Source organism: Amphibalanus amphitrite, unplaced genomic scaffold (assembly GCF_019059575.1).
Source record: "Amphibalanus amphitrite isolate SeventyFive unplaced genomic scaffold, NRLGWU_Aamphi_draft 000201F_arrow, whole genome shotgun sequence".
Classification (NCBI taxonomy): domain Eukaryota; kingdom Metazoa; phylum Arthropoda; class Thecostraca; order Balanomorpha; family Balanidae; genus Amphibalanus; species Amphibalanus amphitrite.
The window spans coordinates 618,021-634,960 of record NW_024881696.1 but is presented as its reverse complement, the minus strand read 5'-3'; the positions used below and the strand labels follow the sequence as shown (position 1 = coordinate 634,960).

Here is a 16,940-nt window from a genome sequence, read left to right as displayed (position 1 = left end):
AGCGATAGTCGGTACTCATTACGCATAGTGAAAATGGAAACGGTGTCAGCGCAACTCTTCGAAAGGAACGGTGCACTACATGAGACTAGACAAAGGGTCACTGATTAGGGCACCCCAAACGGAACGATATGCACTGCGCAGCATAGTTAATACGCAATATCGCAATAAAAAGCGTGCAACTAACCAGTAACCAGGGCATCCATATCGGAACGGAACGGGATGCAAAAAAAATGATAAAAGGACGCCACCGACCTCATGGCCGGCCACCGAAACGGAGCGGTAGCTTCGTATCATGTCACATGATAAGTGCTGAGTGAGAGCGTCAATGATCAGTGATCAGTGATCAGAGCACCCGCAACAGAACGGAGGGCATCAGTGATCACTGATCAGAGCAACTGCAACGGAACGGAGGGCATCGCTGATCAGGACACCCCAAGCGGAAGGGAAAGCGAGAGCACAACTGACCAGAACACCCGAAACGGAACGGGAGTGAACGGAACGCATTAGCGGCTCGCCGAATCGCGATTCCGGCCAAACATGGCCTCAAGAAATAGGTCACAGGTCAAAGGTCATTTTGGTCAGGAATATGAGATTTTCAGAGTAGGTGTCAAATTAATTGACTCGAGGGTCCTGAACGTTTCGTCGCGATCGGCCGCTTTTTACGCGAGTTATTCTCGAAAAAACGAGGGGGTGGTTCGTATACGGGCGAGGGATAATTTATTAAAAAGCTAGGGCCTTCTTAATCCCATCTACCAGCTTCAGAACATGTATTGGGCAGATCTGGGAATACCGTATCTTAAATTTATCCCTAGAGTTGTGCCAAGGTATCCTTTCATTCATCTTGGCTTTCCCTCGGCCGAACGCTTCGTGTTTCAAAACCTTTAGAAACTAATTGAAATGAATAATTGGCGGTAAGATTATTGCAAAGGCATGAAAAATTAACGTAAAATACATAATTACCGGTCTTATAACCTCATTTCGCGTATGAAACCTGCCAGAGTCCACAGAGTTTCATATTCATCCCTAGGGTGTGCCAGGGTGGCGTGTCAGTCATCTTGAACCCCTGCCCGACCCGACGCCTCGAGTTTTAAAGACATCTAAAAACTAATAACGTAAAAAATTTGTGATGAAATTGATATAATATGATCAGAAAAGAACGCAAAATAAATTAGTATCGGTCTCAAAACATTATTTTGCCTATGAAACCAGCCAGAGCCCGCGGAGTTTTAAATTCATCCCTAGGGTGTGCCCAGGGTGGCTTTTCTCATCTTGGACCTCTACCAGGCGCGACGCCTCGAGCTTTAAAGTCCTCTAGAAGCCATTGACGGACATAATTTGTGGCGAAATTAATGCGATAGGATCAGAAATAAGCGCAGAATAAATTGGCATCGGTCTCAAAACATTATTTTACCTATGAAACCAGCCAGAGCCTGCGGAGTTTTAAATTCATCCCTAGGGTGTGCGCAGGGTGGCTTTTCTCATCTTGGACCTCTGCCAGGCCCGACGCATCGAGCTTTAAAGTCCCCTAGAAGCCATTGACGGACATAATTTGTGGTGAAATTGATACAATAGGATCAGAAATGAATGTAGAATAAGTTGGTACCTGTCTCATACCCCTATTTTTTATATGAAAGAAGTTAGAGCCCACCAAGTTTTAAATTCATCCCTAGGGTGTGCCAGGGTGTGCCCAGCTGACTGCGGGTCCAAAGATGAAAATTTTGTAGGCGTATCCTGCGCAACTTAGTCAAAAGCGAATTGCAGAGGTAGTGTTTAATTTGCGCAAGCAGCGGCTCATCCGTTTTGCGTTGGCAGCAAACCACTAATCATAGTTGTTATGAATATCCAAAAGCATTTATTCAGAACACAAGCCTGGTTTTTACAAACAGTTGAGGTGATCAAGGTCATTCAACGCATATTTGTTATTAACAGCTGGAAGTGTGCAAGGTTATTTTCTTTCGTTGTCAGTCAGGGTGAGTTGTTGGGTTTGTGCCTTGATTTCGCTTTTTTCATGGAAATTATGCATTATGTAGCAAACCTTATATAAGTTCTAACTGTCTATATGGCGCTGCTAGGTATATCTGGTAATCTGGCTGTTAATTGTTGAGCATGAGTTGAGCATTTTTCAAAGATGAAAGAATTCCAATTTACCTGGTTTTGGGGATGAAAATATTTTACCCATTAGGTGTGATTTTCCACCCAAAATTTCCAAAAATGGAACACTGCCCCGGGGAGGGAGACAGGGAGGAGGGCAGGCAGCCAGGCGTATTGACCGGGCAGGACACGCCCGAGCGCCCCGGGCGGCAGAGCGTGCCCAGTGCACCGGGCGCTGTTTGTTTCCCCGCCGTTCGGCGGCCGTCGGCGGCGTATTTGCCCGCGGCGCCTCCGATCCGCGTCGGCGCGCTGTCCGTCGCTCGTCGCCCGGCGGCCGGGGGACACGGCGGTCCGTCGGCACCGTCCGCCGACGGCCGTCATCGCGCGTCGGCGGCGACGGCGGCGGCACTTCCCACGGTGACCGCGTCGGCGGCGGCGCACCTTATAAGGCGGCCGTAACAGAAGCCGGCGGCGGCTGTCGCCGACGTCGTCGCTCGGTTGGCCGGGCGCCCGGCGCCGCCGCTCGGAGAGCGGCCCGGGCGCCGCGTCTCTGTCAATCGGCCGACGGCGTCGGTAAAAATAGCGGCCGGCCGCCGACAGCGGGCCCGCGCCGGCCGGCCGGCCGACCGGCAGCATTCCCCGCCCGCCCGCCAGGTCACCGGGGCGGGGGCGGGGGCGGGGACGGGGTGGCGGCTAGGTCACCGCAGCCCGGCCCGTGGGGAAATAAGGGCGCCTCCGTGCTCTGCTGAACACGGCGCAAAGACCGTCCCTGTCCGGGGATGAATCCCACCGCGATCCCAACATCAGATCGGACACCGGGTCACGGCCACGACACTAACCCGACCCATCCCACCCCTACAGTGAACGTGCCATGGCGCCGGGTCGAGTCTCCCAGGCCCGCTCGGTCCATGATGATCGGCATGACCCCCTGACCCGGAGACGCTTCGGGGCCGGTCGGAGATCGCATCAGCACGCGCGCCTCCAGCCGCAGCCGGGAGAGCGTCAAGGCAAGCGACACTAGTCTGGCACTAATGCAACCGGCTGCACTGGTGAGGCAGGCTGTGCATTGTGCAAAGTCCACAGTTTTTCTTCCTCGGCAGCAGCCGAAATAAGGAGCGGGGTATATGGATCAAAGTAGTCTACCAAACACTCCTGCGCCAAACTGATATGTTTGTCGCATCTGCTGTAATGTTGTGCTGCAGCACCCAGCTTCCTGGCAGCGATCTCCCCTGCTTTGCAGGATCAATCAACAGGCCAAATAATCATCCGCTGTAAACGTCATAACAATTATTTCCGCTGCCGCTAAAATCCCCAGTTTTCGCGCTGGCGTCTGTTGAAAGCACGTCTCACATGGGTTCACGATGGCGCTGACAGAACCGTTCACCACTTGAAACGCCTACAGGACAAGCTGTCATCACCAGAACTCAATATCAGCGCTCCACCGTCGTCAAGGAAATTCATCAGAGTTCTTCAAGCATTCCCTTCGTGCCCAGAGCCAAGCAGCATTCGCAGTGGTCCTCCAAGGCCAGCGTGGTCCCCACAACCGGCCGCAAGTCAGCCATTCCTATCCGCCGCGGGCGGCTATCGCAATGCGTGGCGTGTCCGCAGCCTGCAAAGCCAACAAGATAACATGGGTGTAGAAAATTGACACGGACTCAAACTATTGCGCCAACGTGCCATATTCGTCAACAGTTGTCAATGGTTGTTCAATTCGCTGGAGTAGAACCCAGGACCACCAGCGACGAGCAAGAAATTATACCTGATACCAAAGTCACGCTGGCATAACTCGTCAGCACAGAGCGTCGCTAGTCCACCGTGCGTTAACCCACAGCCCGTCCCCGCTGCCCCAGTTCCAGTCGCACCCTTGACCCGCAGCTCGCACCCACGGCTCGCCGCGGCTGCAGCGCCGTTGCGGGCTCCACCAGCCGTGCTCGTTATGATAGCGATCACCGCGACCTGCAGAGATAGCGGGCCACCGTGTGTGGGACAGAGGGCGTCAGCGGTGACCCGACCGTGCCGCAGGTGCCGCCGCCACCGCCGCCGCCGTCACCGATGATTTGCAGCGGGAGCGTGTCTCTGCCACCCGCGTCTCAGCCACAAGGCCACGGCAAACCACGACACGGCATCTTCACCGCCCCCTCACAGACATTTCGCCCCAATCCGATCCTCAACAGAGCCGGACACCCAAACCCACCAAACTCCCCTCCCGGCGGCGACCAAATCCGATTCCCGGCATCCCATGCGGCACGGCCACGGCCACTGGCAATCGCCGTGCGATGAAGTCATCGATCGTGGCCCGGTGTCAGCCGGTCGGCTCTCCCAGACCTTCACACCGACCCGGCGGTATGGGCACACAGGCGGTAATTGCGGCCGCCGGGCGGTAGTTCGGACACCCGCCTACGTATTGGACACGACTGACCAGTGAAGGTCTGTTCATGGTATGATGAGCCGTGATGGATGGAGTCAGCGATAGTGGGCTGCCGAGTAGCCTGACGCTTGGCTGGACCGACGTAAATAGTTTCCAAAGCCGCGACGTATGACCCAATTACACAACCATTGAGCCAAGCATGGCTAATTGCAGTAATGGAAACCACAATTCCCGCGGACGAATCGTAATGCTAGGGGCATGCGAGGTTTCACACTACGAAATAAAAGCTACGACTTCATCCAGGCGCGGGCATAATACCTTGGTGCCGACGGAAGCCCTGTCAGCGAGGGAAGGGATCTAATTGATCGACCAACGCACATGGCAGTGGTGACTCAGAAACTTTACGTGACGTTATCCACGTCTGAAGACGTTATCCACGTCTGAAGAGGTTAGCCACGTCTACTATACGTCGCGGTGACGTGACAAACTCGTTCGTGAAGTCATCGGGTACAATCTCGCAATGCACTTGAACCCAAGATAAGAGTCGTTGGACATTCCCCATTGGCAGAAGGAAGTTTGAAGTTCGTACCAAGTTAGTGGCCATCTCAGTATCATGAATACCAATACCGTTGGCCGTAAAGCAGCTTGCACCGAGCATCATTCCCAGCTATGAACTGCACCAAACATCGAGGCTGATACCTAAATTCAAACAGCATCCATCCCGCCCTACAATTAAGTCCAGCTGAGCTCAGTCGCCGACGCCACCATCGCCCCTTAGCAGTATCCCCTCCACCCTTCCATCCGCAATGTTCCCTGCGACCTTTCACCGGCCGGCAGAGAGGACCCGATCCCCCGCACCGCCCCCGGCACTGAGCTCCGAGCCAGCACAGCGCCGCGGTGCCAAACATTCCACCGGCCAGCCAACTGGATGCAGCAGCCAGTGTTGGCAGCAGGTGCGAAGACGCCGGCCGGGCCGCCCTGGAAACCACCACCCACATCGACCATCGATACGGGGGATCATCAGAGCACAACCAAAACGTGGAACGGTAAAGAAGTACTGCGTTATAGCACAACGCAGTATGGCCCAGTAGAGTATAGCCACGTAGCGGAATATTCCAGCGCATGACGCACATGCTACGGTTGTATAAGCACTGCGCACACACCTGCCCTTCCAGACAGGCAGACGTGTCCCGCCCGAGGCGATTCATTTCGTCCGTTCCAGCCGGCCTTTCATTAGCTGAACCTCGTGGAATCCCCGCCCTCCTAGCGGAGGTAGAGTGACGATCTCAACCCGCCGGCCACAGACCTTCAAACGGCCGACACGTGTACAAAGTCCGACTCGGGCGATGACGTGTATCGCGGCTTTACTATACACGCCCCTATTTCACGGTCGCCTTCCTATTCTGCTGCAACCCCGACGTGTCCCGCCTGGGGGTTTCTATCGTCAGGACGATCCCTTGTTTTCAACGCACGTCATCGCAATACGTGCACCAATCAGCGCACCGCACGTAGTGCTCCAGGTCCGCAGCCGGCAGGCGATGACGTCACAATCGCCAGCTGTGACGTCACGGGCCGCGTGACCGGCGATAAGAGGCTCACGGGCGGCGGCGGCCACGGAGGGAGCTGTCGCACAGCCGCGGTCCGGGGATCGAACACAGGCGCAGCGGAAACCCACACCGGAACAACGGGGAGGGCTGGGGCGACGTCACCAGCGCAGCGGAGCGGGCGATAGGGATCGGGGTGAGCGGAACCGCAGACAAAGGCGCATCCAGCCGCAAAACACAGAAGGATGACCTGGAGCGGAAAGGGCAGAGTGGCTCAGTTATTGCGATGGCTGAGCCGTCTCTAGGGAAGCCGCGGTAAGTCCGGTGATATACCGAGCGGCCGCTCTGCACCATGTTTTAGTCTGGATTCATGTTCGGACCATTCCGCTACAGCTGAACAGGGTGAACAAGACCCGATCGGCATAGTAACAGCCCAGTGAGTACTCTGTCGTAAGCTCCGGCACGGCGCGGCTCACAGCGGCCGCCAGCGGCTCCCAAACGTGACCCGGCCACTCCTCTCTCTTCCTCTCCCTCTCTCCCGCGGTCACTCCTCTCTCCCAGTCTGCCAGCTCTCCCGGGTCTGTCAGCGCTGATGCGCCGGGACTGGCTCTGGTACCGGTCACCGGCCCGGACATCGTTAGCCAGGACAGATCCGGGGTGTGGCCCCACGCCGGCGCCGCGCGACACAACTGCGCGTTAGGCGGTCAACAGCCGCCCACGGCCTCTGTCCGTACACAGAGCAGGCAGGGCACGTGCTGCTGAATACCGCCCTCCCGCCCTCTCGGCCACCCTCCCCTCTCTCCGAGCTCGGTCGATACCACTCGGTCGCTGACAAAGACAACGCGCCGCGGTGGACGCATTTTCGCGAACTTTCCGCAGTGGTTCCTGCCAGCTGATGGTACCCGGGTTGGCCACCACATGTGGCGGTTGGTGGCAGCCACTCGACGACCGGCAGTGTAGAAGATACGCCGCGATTGAGGACAGCGGGAGTGCGATGTCGGTGTCGCGTGTCAAATCGATTGTTTCCGCCGCGTCACTCGCGATAGCCATTCTTGAGCGATATGCCACCGCCCGACGATCACACCATTTCGAACGTGACATCCATTTAAATCACACCTCCTAAATCATTCTAACAGAAACTTCACCTTAGATGAACTATCGTCCTCGAAGCCCGCAAAGCTCCCATCTCATTACCGAGGCGTCAGGCAGTGACGGAAGCCAGCCGCGGCATCCCCTCCCTCCTGCCGGTACCAGGACCGTTCTACAAACAGGTCCCTGGTTCCGGAGTGGCAAGGTCATCGGCCGGCGCCGTCAATACCACGAGTGCCCCCGCCCGAGCCGGTGCGACCCCAGCCGCCCGCCAGCCGCGTGTGCCGCCCGAGTCACTGGGTGCGCGCGTGTGTGTATATTCAGTGCACCGCTGTTCGGCCCAGCGAGTGGACCAGCGAGTAAAGCGCCAGTCTTTCCCTGTTTGTCCAGCCGAGTCGCCGCTGAATGGGTCTAGTTGCCACCCGCCACGTGGCTACGCGATCGACAACGCGGCGGTAGCGGAAAGACACTATCCGCTGTCCCAGGTTCCACGTCACGCCAACACACAATGGTTCGACACGGGGCCAGGCGCCGCCCGAACGTTTGTCGTGCCCACGAAAACAGTCATTCTAGATGACGAGTCTGGACAGAGGCGACCGCGGCGCGCCCCATTAACGATCACCGCCGCCAAATGCCGCGTCATGCTGGCTGTGCCGAGAGAACTCGAGACGCATCGCGTGCCACTGGTGGTAGGCCGGACCACGTAGCTCAACACTAGTGCATGTGGTACGTCACGATTACGATGTCACGACTACGACTGTTCGTGATCTCGCCTCCTAACACGCACGGCCTCGGCAACTCGCAGTGGTGGGAGAGGTTACATAACTAGCCCGCTTCTCGGCGGTGGAACGTGTTGCCGGACGACGCTCCCCGTGGAACTCACCTGCCATACTCCGACGATAGCGTTGGCGATGAGAATGAGCAGGATGACAAACGGCTCCACAAAGGCGGTGATGGCTTCGGTCGAATCTTCGTGCTCTTCAAAAATGGCTAACACCTGCGGAAAAGACACAAAAAAGTCAAATATCGCGAAAGGCTGGAAAGCACAGGCATACGGTTCGGCGTGCGTCAGCCAGAGAGAAAGACAGTTTCGCGCGCACCTGTGCAAACCAGGTGTTGAACATGAACGGTAGTGACGCCCCCAGTGACGGCCAGCTGCGGCTCTGAGATAGTGCGATCGGAAAATGGAACTGGGATAAATTTAGCAGCATTTGACGAGGGAACTGGGAATGATAAGAAAAGTCGCAATGGTGGATTTTGACAGTTGTTCCTTTCGTGTAATTAAGCAATAGCCTTTTACTGCAATTACTTTTGCTTGTAAACTTTTTATTGTTAAATTTACAGTTGCCCGAAATTTCGTGTTACCATGCTGCAGCATCAGTAGCAGCTACTTGGCACGAATCCGAAAAGCCTCTGAACACCAAAGAATTTTCCGTTGTTTGTGGTTGCGATCCGACGCCAAAAGCCCGCGCCTAGAGACCCGCATCCATGATGCAACGCTCGAACCGCGCCACTTATCCGTGAATCTGTTTGATAAGGCAGCGAACAAGACAAACGATCCCTGATCATCAGTCAACATAAACAGTGCAACCAAATCACCGAACCCCCATTTCGAGATGTCTAATCGGCCGCAGGCGACTCGGGTAACATTTACACCTTCCTCCCATACACAGACAGGCGCGCACACCTGGTTTGGCGCTGGTTAGGAGGCTGAACAGAGGGAGTCTGTATCTGAGGGAGGCACCCAGCGGCGAGCCAGGACCCGCCGCAAAGAGCCGGCCCGACACTGTTGGCCAACTCCCAGCGCCAGCTCGACAGAAATAAAACCATAAATAAATAGATAACGAGCCGCCATGGTCTGTCAGGAGTAGGACGGACTGGCACAGGACAGGGAAGAACAGAGCAGGGCACCGGTGACTTGCAGAACGAGGACATCTAAATTTCAGAGATTTCAGGAATCTCTACCGGGGACTAAATGCTTAAGGCTGCCAGGATGGGAGAGCACTTCTTCTGGTTCTGGAAAAGAGGTGAACCGATGCCAAGCAGCTCACAATGACAAGGTTATAGTACCCTAGCAACTCATCAAACAGCTCAGAACAAGTCTACACCGCCCAAGAGGACAGGTAATGACAGGGCAGGGCAGGGCAGGGCAGGGCAGGGCAGGGCAGGGCAGGACAGGACAGGACAGGGTGTGACAGACCGGGCCAGACAGCCGACCTGCGGGTCTGGGTCTGCGCCAGACCAGACCAAACTGGCCCGACCGCAGGTGAGGGCCGCCGCCTGTCATCGCCCCCGACAGACGGCGGCCGCGGCTGGCAGCCCGGGCGAGGGTCACTGCAGGCAGCGAGCAGCGCTGCCAACTCCAGTTATGAGGCCAGCCACTGCACCGCCAACCGCTTCCAGGAAGGCTAAATGTAGGATGCGCCAGCAACGGCGAAAATACACACATCAACATAATCATGACTTCGTGCCAGTCAAACATCATAATTCTTGCAGACTCTATTTACGTTTCGTGAAGACTGATTCTCTAAGAGTTACGAGATACTAATTACAGTGAACAGAACCCAGTCTAATATAAAAGGCACTGCCATTGCAAAAATACCCGCCTTAGTCATGGAATATGAAAATTTGTAGAGGCATCCAGTATCCCTCCCATCAGCAGGGAGGTGCATCAGCAACCCCCACCTCCCGAACAACCGTTGACTAGGGATCCCGTCTAATGCAGATCTCTTACTAGATAGATGGTCCCCACTACTCAGAGACGTGCTAGGCGGCGAGCGTTTGATGCAGCATTAGTGTCCCATGAAGCTAGGCGAATGGCATAACGTTAGGTAAGGAAGGTAACCGGAGAGCACTGTTAATGACCCACCGTGGCATTGTCCGACAATCACGCATTCAGCGCAATCATCCATGCATCTTAGAAGAGGAAGCACCTATTACGTCCCGCATTCAAGGGCACAGCGAGCGTGTTAAGGCCACGTAACGTCTGCAGATGACGACATCGCCCTATTTTTAGCTTCAAAGGAGTTTACCAAACTCTCAGAGAGCACACACCGAAGGCTTACTACAACAACAAACGGCGGGAGAGCCGGGCACTCCCAACCCGCCCCCACGTTCACGGGAATACTCACAAAAGAGATGATGGCGGCTAACAAGAGGATCTTCACGAGCAGGTCGTCGAACTGCTCGAGGATCAGCTCCATGAGAGACTTGCCTGCGGGCGAGGGGAAGCGGACGTTAGCAGGAGCGCCGTCTCGGCAGTCGCTCCGGTGTGGCGGGAATGACGAGAGCTATTCCGCCCGCGAAAATGTCAAGGTCGTGGTCGTAAAATGATTTGAAAAGCGAATGATGACTGTTAAGCTGACTGCCAGCGACCAACACATGCCAATGAATGGGAGCATTGAAACTTCATTTGATTCATAGAGCTTTGCAGAGATGAATTAATAAGTTTGTACAAGACTAGAATATAACATACAGATATTCTATTGAACAATGAGTGCTCTTTTACCACTAGACACCACAAGACGAACGAAAATGAGTGGAAAACTTACCCTCTTCAGCTGGGAGCTCTGAAAAAAAGAGAAAGAAAACATGTCAGTACAGCACAAAAAATGAGCAAAAAAAAAAACAAGTTGATGTTCTGCAAACTTTCAAATACCTTTTTGAATAACAGAAATATTTAGCACTTGAGATGCAAAGGCAGAATTCCCTTTCATACAAATGACTATAAATATAGCAAATAGCAAATCACAGAACTGTAACTACAAAATATATCATGTATAGGTAAACCGAAAGTACAGTGCAAGATGCAACACTTACTACTTTAACCCGATGTCCCTCTATTGTGGCCCACCACCCTTCAACCATTCCACCCCTTCTTCCCTGTGCCACATACCGTTGGGGCCATATTTCTCCTGGTGCCGCTTGACCTGGTCCTCGCTGAGGCCGCGCTCGGAGTCTACGTTGAAGTAGCGCTCGACCTCGGCCACCGTTCTGGTATGGCCGTCCTCCATGGCGGCAGTCGGCTCGGAGGCCGCTCAGCCCGCTCCGCCCAGTCGCTCGCTCGCACACACAAGCACCGCCGACCACGCGCGCGCCGAGCCGATTCGTACAATCAGCTGCACCCGCTGTTGGCCAAAGAGGGGAGAAGGGGCGGTCAGCGGGGGCAGCCGACTGGGGGCGGCGCCCGACGCCCGGCTGGCACACGCCGACACTTGGCGACCAACTGTGGATTCCGTCCCGATCGGGCAGCTGACGACACCGGGCGACGCCCAAAAAGGAAGACAGGGAACCCGAGTCGACACACAAAAAGCGGTCGCGGTGGGGTAGTCAATGATAAGAGGTTTCATAAGTTGGGCGACGAAAATGACGAGCTCACCAAAGTTGTCTTCTGACCAATACATATGCGAACTAATGGTTCAAGTTACGTCGTTAGCAACTACAACGGTCGTAGGTTTAAATCCCATATGGACAAAACTTATCTTCATAATAATTCACAGTTGAGTCTGATCCACACACCCAGATAAGGACGTAGGTCAAATAATTTCTAAGGCAGCCGAGTAGGTACCCACAGAGGCAGCCAAGCCTCGAGAACTCTCGCTATCTTTTACACACGCCTTGAGGCGACCACGACGGCGAGCGCGTGGAGGCAAGGCCACGCGATAACCACCCGCCTGACCCGGTAACCTCCGACGGTCGAGAGCACACGGCTGAGCCCCGTGCCCGACCCTTCGCGGGAGAGCAGCCCGTCTCAACTCATCAGCCCCAGGTTGAGTTGAGACCTGGGGTCCAAAGCTTTAATTATCTTTTACTTAAAAAAAACTTGTGCTCCATGGATCTACAGAGTGGAAAATTAGGTGCAAATCACCCAACCACCATGAATGTTGACTCCTAATTGTTCATCTTAGACAACTTTCTCACTTCTATGAAACAAAACTAACATTGTCACCCTTATAATCTGACAATTTAGCTCCTGTACTTGAGGCTTCAGAGGATGCTCCTAATTTGCTGCTTGCCCTTCTAGCAGATAGGCATACGTTGATAATTATTAAAGCTCAGTCTCGTGGTGAAAAAATACATTTTCATGCTTAATTTTCCACTTCTTCTCCTTGAATAGTCTGAACTTTACACCTAACATCCTAGCATCAAAAGTATTTACAACAATGACTACAAGCCCATGTACATATATGAAATGCCAGGTCTCAGCCAGTTACTTGATTTTGTTGTGTGTCCCATAACTCAAATGTGCTGTCAAATGATGAATATGTCATTCCATGCAACAGTCTGAAGGGATTATTGGCCTTGAGAGGAATGCTCCTTATCCATTACTTTACCTACTTTGTGTGGCTCCTAATAATAGCACGCAGACCAGTATAGATAAGGGATGATAAAGAGGATGCAGTGAAAAACAGAAAAAAAAACTAAGAAAATAGACAGATTTGAACTGAGTTTCAAAAATATCAAGTTCATAGGTAGTGGTACTTCATGGCTATTTGAACATAGTAACTTTGACTTGAATATAAAACCCATAAAACCTTCCCCTCAATAAAAAAAAAAAATACTGGCAATGAAACACTGTAACATGGAAAAGCAAATTTTGAGATTCACCTGCAGGAGGATTACAGCTACTCGGTTTCCTCAAGTAGCATCATTAATACACCCAAATGAAAGGTAGGAAATAAGCTTTTAATACAATAAAATACATGTATAACTAGTAGCATACTATTAAACTAATTATTTACCTTCATAGATCACTTACATATCCTTTGACATTGGGACACCAATAACAATAAAGTGCAATGTAGACATACAGAAACTACTACAAAAACTTAATATTTTTATCTCCTTTCTAAATAAATCACATTACAACTGGAAAAGGAAGAAACATGCTGGCTTTAGAAAAAAAAATCATTGACAAAGAAAAAATGGCCAATTAAATGAGCAATCAAATACTAGCAGAAGTGTTACAAAATAAGTGTGCAAAACAGGGTAGCATTTAAGTAGTAATGTGAATTGTGAAATACAACCAAGGAGGGGTGCTGTAGGTGAGGCTGTAGGTTGTAGGCTTTAGGTTTTAGGTGGTAGGTTTTAGGTTGTAGGTTGTAGGTAGGGTTAGGTCAGGTTTGGTTAGGTTTGCTTTGGTTTCATTAGAAAGCATCTCTGAGTATAGCACCTCTCCTTAGTTGCAAAAAACAAGTGTGACACCTGCTTTATAACTACCTACCCAAAACAGAGCAGCTGTCTTTCATTCATTTTTCAATGTCAATCACATCAATGTTACTTCTCATCTGCTTGAGATAGAAGAGAACACTACTCCTGAAAATTAAAAACTGTACTTATTGAAGTTTTTACAATTTGATTTGCATTGAGTTCAGCCCATCCTGAACTAACAAGATACGAGATATGATGGCAATGAAGCAAAAGTTTAGCCCCTATCCTATCGTTACCAAGTGTTTCGATCAAGCCAAACTAAGTGTCAAACTAGAAAGGTGAAGGAGTGAGAAAAGTCCAGTCGAAAAATATTGCTGATGTTGATGCAGCACAACAGGAGTTCCAGTTGCATGTTGACATGGAGGTTTCCGACTTGTCAATAAGTACAAAGCTCCATCAAGCATTGGGTGCCACCAATATTTAATGTTGATATGTGGGCTTGTTTGAAATACATAAAAGTCACTTATTATACTCGCATATTCTGTCCTCAGTACTTATGTATAGTAGGGTGCCACACCGGGCGATGTAACGGACCGAAGATCCTGTAACGGCGCCACAATTGTCTCAGAATGCAGAGTTCAGCTTTCACTTCACGAACTTACGATATTTTACAACAAACACATCACCTACACGCGACTTGACATAAGGGTCAACTGTCCCACACGAAACTCCAGGCGCGAGACGCGAGAGGACAACCACTTGCCTCAGCCGATCGTCGAATGTCGCCCCCCTCGCTCGCCACGAGATGCAGACGAGGCCAATGTGGAGAGCTGTGATTGGCTGATGCGGCTGACGTCACCATTGGTGAATACGGTCAACTTAGAACTTGGAACCGACGACTCCGCGAGCGTGCCAAAAACCAGGGGTTCTCAAACGTGATGGTTTGGAGAGTGGCCCGGGGTGTCACTTGCCTAAAGTAGCGATTTGAAAGTAAAAATACTTTCGTAATAATGTTCAACATGATAAGATATCTGTTGAAACCACCTTTCCATAATATAGGGGCAATTCCAATGCCTACCTATGTAGGTAGGGGAAGTGGGGTGGCCGGTTGGAAACATCATAGGAACGGGAAACTGAGTGAAAACCTTTTTTAGACATTTTACTTCCATTTGCCAGAAGATGAGACTTAGATCTGATTCAACAAATAAACTGCAGCTATTTTTGCAAAACCTTGCAAAAACCAGTCTTACCCCCACCCCATGGGGTAAGACGGTCACATAGGTAGGGCAAGACGACCAGCTTCTTTCACCGACCAGCACAGCTTGCAACAAATGCCCGAGCTTGGCCGCATTGATACAGTCGCTCGTTGGTCTCAACTTTCGGAAATGGCAGCCAGTGGGTATGTGAGATTCGTGGCTCGTGCAGAAGGCGTATGCTCGTATATAGGCCCTAGTTCAGAAGCCATGTACGAGTACAACCGTTTTTCACATTCATTATTCGAGAATAAAATGTGCCGAAGGAATATTGCTAACATGTCTTTGAGTATCGGAATCGAACATAATCTTATTAGAAATGCTTCTTTTTTTCCTACAGCAACAAAAATATTTTTACCATTACAGACCCATTGGATTCATAGTTGCCCGTCTTACCCCAAACTCAATGTCAAAAGTTCAGCACGATTTTTCTCTGTGGACAATTTGATGCAGACAAAGCAAATCCGCGGTAAATGAACACTGTGGCATATGAGTGTACCACAAGTGATTGCGAGTTTTTAACTCAACTCTATAGTGCTGCACACAAAAGCTTACACAATACATTATGGATGTTTTTAACCGGCGCCTGTCCTTTTCGGTCGATATCTCTATCTCCTAAACGGCTGGAGATATCGCCACCAAACTTTCAGGACCCCTCCGGGCATCAATTTTACACATTGTGACCAAAAATTTTCCAGAGGCTATGATAGGTTGGCCACAAATGACGTCAGAGTGACGTCATGTTCTGTCATTTTCGACCGAAAAAAGACCTTCGCGAGAAGACCTGTCAGGACTACAGCTTTGAAGATACAGAAAAATGATCAAGACATAAAAGGTGTAGAATTGACAGGGCTACAAAACTGCTATCTCGAATTTTTGAAATTTTTGAGTTTTGACCCCCAAAAATCAAAAAAGCTTTTTTTTATATATTCGCCAAAAAACCAAAAAGTTTTTTGAGTTTCGAAAAAAAACGGAATATATGTGATAGTGCCTACCGTCTTCTATCTACATACCAAATTTCAGATCGATACCTCGTTTTTTGGCCAAGTTATAGCGAAAAAAAATGTTCAAAAATGATGACGTCAAATGATGACGTTCAAACTCAATTTTTGGCAATTCTAGAACTCGTAGAGCAAAACGAAGACCACCATTAGACTCCCCGTGACGAGCTGCATCGAATCGATACCCATTTTATGCAAAAATATCAACTTTGAAAGTTGACCTAATTTGACCTGACCTTGACCTGACCTTCACCAAAACGTGACCTAGGCTGGCCCCAAAGGCTGCCTAACCCACATAATCGCATTTGTCATGTAAAATGGACCATAAAACATGTATCACACGACACATTCATATTGTGACCCCCGGTGACCTGACCTCGCTGTGACCTGACCTGGTATCAGTGACCTCAGATAGCAAAGTATGTGTTTGACGAACAATGTACCATCGATGGTTTTCAATAAATTACCAATTTACTCGCTTTCACAGCACATTTCTTGAATTGCCTGTGAACGGTGAAAATCTGAACTTTGACCTGACCTGTGACGTCATCGGTTTGACCTAGGTCAATGAAATTTGGTCACAAGGTAGTTCCCGGGTGGGGCTATCGAACGCCGTTTGAATTTTGAAAATCGGCCGGTAACTTTCCGAGATCTTGGGGGGGGGGCGAACCCCCCCCCCCCTACGGGTGGTAGGGTCCGCCGGTAGCCCTACGGGTCGCGGGTTAATTAACCCGGCAGTTGCTGGGGTATTTCGCCACCCACCGTTTGCTGGGGGGGGGGGGGCGTTAAACGCCCCCAGCCGATAACTCGAGAACCAATAGGCGCAGCGAAACGCGCGAGGCGGCAAACGAAAGAGCGCGACGAGACGTTTCAGATGAGTACTTTAAAGTTGAATTTTGAGGTCACAGGTCGGGTCAAGGTCAGGTCAAACACCTGAAATCGGGCTTTCAGTAGCATGGACTTCAGGACTTCGCAATGGGCGCCTCTCGTCATAAACTCTGTCAAAACGGTGCACAATCCATCATATAATGCCTACAAGAGTGTCAGCTCCATGTAGAGGTCAGTCAAGCATAGGTCAGGGTCAAGGTCAGGTCAACCGGCTAGGCACATATCCCCGAAAATCAAAACTGATATTCGCAAACTGTGACACATGTTTTATAGGTAATTTTGGGCGTAGAACACGAGGTGACACTCATTTTATCATATGTGTACGTGTTTGGCTCAAAAAGTTCAATTTAAGAAATGCATGTATCATGGTCGTGAAGTAGTCACGAAAAATTGCCAAGATTCAGTTCAAGATTATGGAAAATGCGGAACGATAATCAATAATCGAAGATAGCCATTTGATTGATCATGGTATTGGCAGTCTAATGGCGTTTACGGCATGTCTGTATGTCTATTCTGTGATTTTATATGATTTTTTTGAACATATGCCGTTTTTGGT

The 16,940-nt window shown here is 51.1% G+C and overlaps 1 protein-coding gene across 8 annotated transcripts in view; it reads right to left on the bottom strand.

The window, feature by feature from the left end:
- The window catches only part of LOC122384892 (calcium-transporting ATPase sarcoplasmic/endoplasmic reticulum type-like), a 32,474-nt gene extending 18,410 nt beyond the window's left edge, over positions 1–14,064 (bottom strand). For 3 of the 8 annotated variants that reach the window (XM_043372702.1, XM_043372700.1, XM_043372696.1), the window contains exons 1-5: positions 13,316–13,338; positions 10,988–11,219; positions 10,644–10,661; positions 10,224–10,306; positions 7,976–8,089 (exon numbers count right to left, since the gene is read on the bottom strand). In XM_043372702.1, coding sequence (XP_043228637.1) covers positions 7,976–8,089; positions 10,224–10,306; positions 10,644–10,661; positions 10,988–11,105 — 333 coding nt within the window. In that variant the 5' untranslated portion in view covers positions 11,106–11,219; positions 13,316–13,338. The other 5 variants (XM_043372704.1, XM_043372703.1, XM_043372697.1 and 2 more) reach the window with 4 other exon arrangements.
- Between the last annotated feature and the right edge of the window lie 2,876 nt (positions 14,065–16,940).